The sequence below is a fragment of the Miscanthus floridulus genome, chromosome 8, assembly GCF_019320115.1.
Source record: "Miscanthus floridulus cultivar M001 chromosome 8, ASM1932011v1, whole genome shotgun sequence".
NCBI lineage: Eukaryota > Viridiplantae > Streptophyta > Magnoliopsida > Poales > Poaceae > Miscanthus > Miscanthus floridulus.
The window spans coordinates 33,781,474-33,789,794 of record NC_089587.1 but is presented as its reverse complement, the minus strand read 5'-3'; the positions used below and the strand labels follow the sequence as shown (position 1 = coordinate 33,789,794).

The 8,321-nt window shown below is 51.9% G+C and overlaps 1 protein-coding gene across 1 annotated transcript; it reads right to left on the bottom strand.

The window, feature by feature from the left end:
• Positions 1–4,634: 4,634 nt before the first annotated feature.
• On the bottom strand, positions 4,635–7,990 carry LOC136468837 (uncharacterized). Its single transcript, XM_066467255.1, has 4 exons — positions 5,792–7,990; positions 5,514–5,699; positions 5,079–5,327; positions 4,635–4,880 (listed from the first exon to the last, which is right to left on the bottom strand). Exons 1-4 carry the CDS (start codon positions 7,988–7,990, stop codon positions 4,635–4,637), a joined length of 2,880 nt encoding a protein of 959 aa, XP_066323352.1.
• Between the last annotated feature and the right edge of the window lie 331 nt (positions 7,991–8,321).

The window sequence follows — 8,321 nt, the reverse complement described above, 5'->3', positions numbered from 1 at the left end:
ATGTGCTTTTGGCTTTGGCTCCTTTTGATCAAATGATACATGTTATGAGCTAAGCTTGTTTTCCAAACTATGAACTTGATTAAAACTTGTTGAAACATGAAATGTGTTCACCACTACTTATGGCACTAGCATGTGTAGAATGTGTCGAGATCTTTTTCTTGCTTCATGTATATGCTTAGTTGCTATGGCTCATACTTTGAGTTACACACTTGCTTGAGAAACTTGAATTTGTGCTAAAACTTGAAAATCAAACTCAGTGGTTTGAAAAGATCGGGATGGGTCTGTACTATCCTATGTCAGAGTATCGAGACAGCTCCAAATTACACTTATTGGTGAACTTGAGCTCTGTAATGGATACCGAGATCATTGTCTTAAGCTTCTGATTGCCTTTGGCATAGGCTTGACATGGTCGCTAAGTCAGGTTTTGATGGCACAGATAACCTCCCGCACACACTTGTCTGACAAACTTTGGTAATACGCTGCATAACTCCGATAAATTTCAATTGGTGTCTAAAATTTGATCAAACCACAAGTTTGTCTCATGACATGATGTGTGAACTTTGTTTGGGGTAGTTCACTTTGCATACATGTGTAGCACAAGGTCGATCTCCTGTCTATTTTTGCTATGTGCTCCTTTGGTGGTGAACCCTCTTTTAAAATTGCTCAAACTCGATCAAAATTGCTTAAATGCCATATTTCGTCTCATTTGGTCACTTTGAGCATTTGCTAGCACTTGTATGTGTTGCTATATATACATGATAGCATCAACTAGAGCCTCTTTTCAATCTACTTACTATAATCTTGAAGCTTCTGCATTCGTGCATTTCTGCATTCATAGCATGATTTGAGGGGGAGATGCAATTCTTGAGCTCTAGCTTGATAAGTGCATATGTCAACAAGGGGGAGAAGTTTTCCACACTCACAATGACACAAGGGGAAGAAACTTCCAATTTCACCTAAAGTTGAGAGATATGCATTCATTTGAGAGAGATTGCACTTGTTCAGGGGGAGTTGCATTTGAGGTGTTTTGCTAGATGTGTTGAGCCTTTGTCTCTTCTAGAGGGTCTAGCAGTTTTTCGGTTTTTCAAGTTTTGCTAGTGGTGTTGAGCCCGTTGCCTCTTCTTGAGGGCTAGCTTTGTTTTACTTGGTTGCGTCGAGCCGTTGCCCATGTCTTTGGGGACCAAGTTTTGCTCATTTTCAAATGACCCAGTTCTTGGCTTTTCTTTGGCTTTTGGTCATTTGGGTGAGTTCTTTCTTTTCTCTTCTTCTTCTTTTTCTTTTGCTCAAGCTGTTCATGTATTGGTGTTGACAATGCACTCATCAAGGGGGAGATTGCGAACACAAGGTTGACAAGTACCCTTGTGTGTTCGTTTTGTGATGAGTGATTGTCAATGTGATCCACGAAGTAGGTTGAGTGGTGACTAACCCTACCATGGCGAAAGCTATGTGTGCGACATGTCTTTTGGCTTGTGTTGTGCAGGTGTGGAGCTCGGATGCGGTGGTCGACGGCGAGGTGAAGGTCAAGGAGGACGTGCCGTGTCGACAGACCGGGAGCGGTGAAGGACGGACGTGAGGCTTGGACCGAGGGACCCAGAGGCTAGGTGACTAGCTGCGGTGGCTGACACTTGGGACATCGACAAGTGCAAGAAGACATGGAGTGACGGTGTTGACCGGGTCAAGACGGCGGACGCGTGAGTCGAGCGAGGCTCAGGAGGACTTGGCGGGCCGACCGGTCTAGGACGGCGGTGACACGCGCCGGATGGCGGGGGACGTGTATGGAGTACGCTACTCGCGGACGGTTTGATGGTTTGGACCTCAAAACCATCGGATGGACGGTTTACGGGTTTGGGCCTCAAAACCCGGGCGGAGGTTCCGAGGAGGGACAGACGGCACGTGGCGGCATCGGGGAGTTCGCGTTGAGGCGAAGCTACCGATGAGAAGGCGCGGTGGCCGTCGGATCAAGATTACACTGGGTTGGACAACAACGTCCTTGGGCTTAGCGGTTCAACTCATTTGTATCCAGGGGCAAAACTGGGAATGTGTAATAGCCCTGTTAAATAGGATGAGGGAGCCCCCATCTCCCTCACCTCCTCCAGTTTTCATTTTCTCCTTTAGGGTTTCTTCCTCTAGTTTGCTTCCATGTATGAGAGAGGTCCACAACTCAAATTGTGACTCGGTTTTGAAGGAATCGGTGGCCGTAACCACCGTATGCCCTCCGGGATTCATGATTTAGTTGTGTTCTTGATGTGATTTTGGTGTTCTTCACGAGCTCCTTTTGTCCCTTCTTGTTTCCCCTCTCGTTTCTTCGTTTTGAGATGGTTTTGGTTCGTTCTTGTTGCCTTGGATCGATCAATGACATGAGTAGAAGCTTTCCACCGAAGGAAATCCACTAATTCCTCACGAGATCGCAGATCCGAGCAATTTAAGTTCTTGACCTATTTTTTGGGATTCTTCAATTCCTTCGATTCACGGAGTTAGAGTTTGTTTCGGGCCATGATCCTTTAGAGGTTGCCTTTCTACTCGCTTGTGAACCCTTGTGCAAAGTTTCAAGTCATTTGGAGTTGATTTGATAAGTTATGGTTTGATTTGATTTTTTCCGAGAAACTGCTCGTTCATACCGGACGTGTCCGATATGATCTAGGACGTGTCCGATATTTCTCACTTTGGAGTTTTGAGCTGAAATTTGGTGGAGACCTTCCCTTGGTGTCTAAAAAGCTATGGTTAAAATTTCATGATTTTTGGACACCATTTGACGGGGTTTTGGATTTTTCTCTTTTGGTCAGCTTGCTGCTGAAAATACCGGACGTGTCCGAGATCATACCGGACGTGTCCGAAAATACCGGACGTGTTCGATATTTGCAGGAGCAGTGCTGTTTTCTTTTGGGAGTTTGCTCGTTTGGGCTTCGATCTGTGTTCCGTTTGTTCTGTGGTGACCCGCTGTGTTCTGAGGGAGCATCCACCCTTCTCTAGGGTCGTGGTCATCAAGTCTTTCGTGTATGCCTTTTTGGGGATTGATGTTGGGACAGTGGTCGAAGATTTCGAAAGAAATTTGAGGCTCCCATTCACCCTCGCCGTTTCCGGTCCTTCACTGACAACGATCAGGGACCTCGAAGATGGCATGGACTGCTCCATACAAGTCATCGTGGAGTATCCACCAACAAAAAACCGGTGGATGGTAAGCCGGGCTGCCAAGGTCTTCGTCACCAGCACGAGGGACGACAGCGACCGCTTCATTTCAGCGGGACGGAGCTCCGTACACTACCGAACTACGACCACAACCTGGGCGTGCTGCCGGAGTCCACGCAGGGGCTCTTCTGCATCGCCATGCTGTCGACCATCATCGCCGCCACCATCAGCCAGCTGCGGTACGTCAACTCCCACGGTGAGGTCGCGCCGTACGTGTCCCTCGCCATGCTCGGGATCCAGGCTCTCGGCTACAGCGCGACGCTGGTCACCGATGCCAGGATGGTGCCGGCATCGCCGGTATATAGCTACAAGATGTACGTTGATCACATGGACTGCTCCGTGAAGGCGCTCACCCTCGCAGCACTTCTCCTCACGGTGTGGCTCGCTGAGAAGATGTGGGTGTCCAGGGTCCTGGCGCGGGCGCGGTCACCGCTCGAGCCGGGGCGTGTCCCGCGGGATGGTGTGGTGCTCCTGTGCAGCTTCGCCGTGCACTCATGCTGCCTCTTCTTCGTCTTTGGCGCGCACTGGCTGAGCACCTGTCGCACGTCGGCGACGCCGCCGCCACCCACCGGGAAGACCTACGCGGATGGCCAGACGCCGCCGCCGAACTTGTTATGTACGTGGGGTCACGTCGTCGGACGGTATGTCGGAGTCGCGAAAGAGTGGTTCTTGCTTCCGCAGGTGATCGCCAATGCCGCCTGGCGCATCAACTGCAAGCCTCTGGCGGGAAGGTACTACGCTGGGGTGACCATGGCGTGGCTGCTGCCACATGTCTACGGATTCCTCTGGCCACCTTCCATAAACGTGTACACCGAGGCAAACTACGATATCATGCACTACATCTACTCAAAGTCCGCCGCCGTGATGGTCCCGGTCATCGGAGTCATGCTAGCTCTCCTAGCTAGTTTATGTGCAGCAACGCTGGAACTATAGAACCGTTGGATGGGCGATGAGGACACACAGGAACAAGCTGCCACAGCACGACTACTGAAAGATTGCACCATTAGAGGATTATTAATGGGAGTGTATGCAATGTATAGAGGCTACCGGATTTTAGCCCCTCCCAACAACCAGGTTTTGGCTATGTACTTACACTGTCTTATAACTATATTTACACCGTCTTATTATTATATTTATAATAATTTCTTCAATGTAATTTATTGGACAAAGTGATGTAATTTGGGGATAATTGCAGATCTCAAACAAATATATGCTAATTTTTTCAAAATTTTCTATAGATTCCATATACCAGAGAAATATATGTTAAATTCTTCATAAATGTCATCAAATTGTTCACAAATTTCAGAAAAAAATACAAATTATGAACAATTTGTCAACCGGAGGGATCGAAGGCCCTCGCCCTCTCGGTGGTCTCCGTGGTCAACGTATAATGGCACGTATCTAAATAACTCTATATAATTACCCCTTCTTTGAGCGGGTAACACGGATCAACGTGATCGTGTTCTACACGCGCGGTCGTGGGCGTAGGCTCTACCTTTGTATAAACGTCCATGCTCGTCGTACACTGCTTTAGGCGTCGCACGCTGTTCTTGGCCCGTGGCATGCAAATGTTGGCGTCCTAAGAGGAACAGCGGCGGCATGGCCAAGACGATCGCCATGAGCGTGGCCAGGGTCGGATGGTTGTTCCCGTTGCGAGGCACGGACATCGGCCCTGTTCGCTTGAACTTATCAGTCTGGTTTTTTAAGAAGAAAAAAAAGGCATATACTCCGTATCACTTAGTACCGATCCCTGTGCTGAAATACTTTATTTTGGGGCAAAGTAGTATGATGTCCGCTTGCGCATCATGAATCTTGTACGGTGTACATAGGAGAGACTAGCAGCGCATTCACGGCGAAGTCCTCGTCGCAGCCCAGATGGTGGCCAACAGTACGATCATGTATAGGAACCCCTTCACCATCGGCTTTATCAGCTCGTCCAACCGCCTTTGCCGATATTTGACGGGCAGCATGTGTAGCTCTGTTCTGTTAAAGTGTAGCGGGTCGTCGTCGTCCCTGGTGCTAGCCATGAAGACCTTTGCCGGCCGGCTGATCAGCCACCGGGTTGTTGTCGGTGGGTACTCCACCATCACCTCTATGGAACAGTCCATTCCTTCTTCAAGGTCTTTGCTCATCGACAGGAGCTACGTTACACCGATACTTCCCTGAACTGCCGTACCGGTATCGCGATACGTATCGGATACGCCGATACGCCGATACGCCGTCGATACGGTATCGGTGAAGTATCGGGAAATACATCAATAAAAATAAATAAATTAAATCCCGATACGCCGCCGATACGGCCCATTTAGACAGCCCTCAAAGCTTACACATTCACAGCATCGCCACCATTGCATCGAGCCAGGAACGACGGGCTGCCCGCTCCTGCCGCCGCCGCCGACGCCGCCCGCTCCTGCCGCCGCCGCCGACGCCGCCCGCTCCTGCCGCCGACGCCGACGCCGCCCGCTCCTGCCCGCTCCTGCCGCCGACGCCGACGCCACCTGCTCCTGCAATGTCTATGTTTTGCCATTTTTATTTGTTGATTGTTCTGCTAGATGAAAAATGTTCTCAGTAGGTGTATTCTGATTTTTTTGATATATTTATATACTTGCCGTATCGGCGTATCCTTGTTTTTGGAAAATGCCGTATCACCGTATCGCCGTATCGGTATCGGCGTATCAGTATCCCGTATCGGTGCAACGTAGGACAGGAGCCGCCGCCGTGGGGCATGGACGTTCCGGCAGCCGATCAGGTACATTCGCCCATTCTCTGCATTGTACACGCCCTCCAGTGACATCACCGGACTTGGACCAAGGCAATTCCCGTATGCCATGAACTCCGCAGACACATTCAGTATCTGCTGCCTCTCCTCGCCATGGACTCTCTTCAATAGTTCGACGATCCGCATACTAGACCGACGCTGGACTTGGGGAGAGTAGCTTCGTCCAACGAGGGTGCCAGCAGAGAGTATCTGGAGTTCAAAGAACGACCCATCGATCCATTCTGGCACAATCGGCGGCGGCATCCCCATGAATTCATTGCGAAGATCAAGCTCGTCGGCGAGGTTGGAGAGACTCCCAATGTCAGCATTGGCAGCGCCAGCGTCGAGACTTGGGTAGCTGAGCAGTGACTTGGCAACGAAGCTGTCGCGAAATCCAGTTGGTTCGCTCGCTCCAAGGAGCTCCCGAGCCTGATCGACCTTGGTGTAGATGTACGACGTGCGCCGCCGCGACGTCACGTAGCCAGCAAACCTGCACACTCGTTTCTGGAACAACAGCGGAGGATGGCTCCTCCCATCCATCGCGGTGATCTGTCCGGCGACGATGCCGCGGCGAGTCATGGACACCGTCGTCTGCACGGAGAGGGTCACACGGTAGTGGCACGCTTCCTTACCGACGCCAAGGCAGGCCACCATGTGTGTCCGCCCCGTGGACGGGATCCACACGCCCTCGGCAGACAGGGTCATGCTGCTCAGACCCGTCCGCATCGCCGCCATGGGCTGATGCTCCCACTGGGGCACGTAGCGGAACACGACTGCCACCCTCGCGGCCGCCGTGCCGCCGATGCTGCCGCCCGTGGACTTGCACTGGAGGCCGGTCACCGCGATGCCAGAACGAGTGAACGCCATGTCCTCCTCCGTAGCGTTTGTGGTTGTGGCAGTGGCAGGGCGGCTGGTGGACACGAACGGCCCGAGCCGGCTGCAGAACTCATCGGTCCCCTTGCAGTTCCAGTTTGGAATGACTTCCATCACCTGGTTATTGGGAATTGATTGGTAAATCATGTCGCAGGGAGAGCCTCCTCTGTTCAGGCGGTGGTGCTCCATGGCGTCGCCTTCATGGAAGGGCGAGTCGTCCTCGTCGCACGTAGCGGCATCAAGCTCCGCGTCTTCTTGCCGGAATTGGTACCCGCGGCCGGACAGCTGGGACACCAGCCGGACGGTGTCGAAGTAGGCTCCATCAGACCTGGCCTTCGTGCTCGTCATGACGCCAGTCACGGCGCGAGTTGTCAGCGTCGGCGTCTTGGGGTACCGTAGCACGAGCAGGATGTTGCCGTCGGACACGACCGGCGGCTCCAAGTTGCTGCTGCCACCGCCGCGATTGTTAGCCCAATCCCACGGGTCCGTGCTGTTGCTGCTGCGCACGGGGAGAACAGCGTCCCCGACCATACACAGCACCCTCTCGCCACCGCCGCCGCCGTCACCGCTCCCCGGCGACCTCGTCTCGGTATAGACGCCTTGGAACAGTACTTGGAGCTTGGCGATCCCTGGCCGGAGGTCGAACTCCGGCAAAGGACATGGCTCCATTTCAAAACCCGGATCATACCAGCAGGAGCTGTTGCGGGCGATGGCCAAGCTAAGGATCCCGCTGGCGTTAAGTGCTGTTCGCGGACCTGGCCGTTGAGCCATGTCCATGTGCTTGAGACTGAAGGACGCCAGGGGAACTGCTTCAAACGATCCAGGACCGGCTACCATCGCCGGATCGGCATAGCTTCCTTGGAACGGAAACAGGGGGGCTTGGCCGGCATCTTGGCTCCAGTCGCCATTCATGAAGGAGAGCTGCTGGTACATCAGGTTGCCGTCACGGTCTGCATCAGCCTTGAGCTCCGCGGCTGATGAGAGCACGGACTGGCAGCGCCGCTCGACGTCGGCGAACCGGGTGTAGCCTTGATGGATGGGTCCTTTACACATGCTTGGATGGAACGACGGGTGGCAGCGGGTGGCGGCATCGGGACGATATAATTGAACAAGGCATAGCAAGAACAAGGCAAGAATCAGCATCAAAGTGGTGACGATCTTGGCGGTCTCCATCGGTGTGGACTGCAGGAAACAGTAGCTTTCAGTAAGTTATTAATTAACCGAACATAGGCTATCTGAAGCTACGGAACAGCAGTGATTAATCTACTTTTTCCCCGAAAGGACGGGAAAAGCTTTGCCACATATCCGTATTAGACGATAAAAAATAGAAAAAGAGTAATTACAACTCCCTATTTACACCCAGAAGGATGTGATTAATCTACTAGACACTAAATTCTAAAGTTGATCGAACTGCACTGAGAATTCCTGATCGAATTAAGATGAAATTCGTAGCGAGGCGCAGAGTTGATCGATTACCTTTGCTTAACTCCTTCAGAGCTGAAGA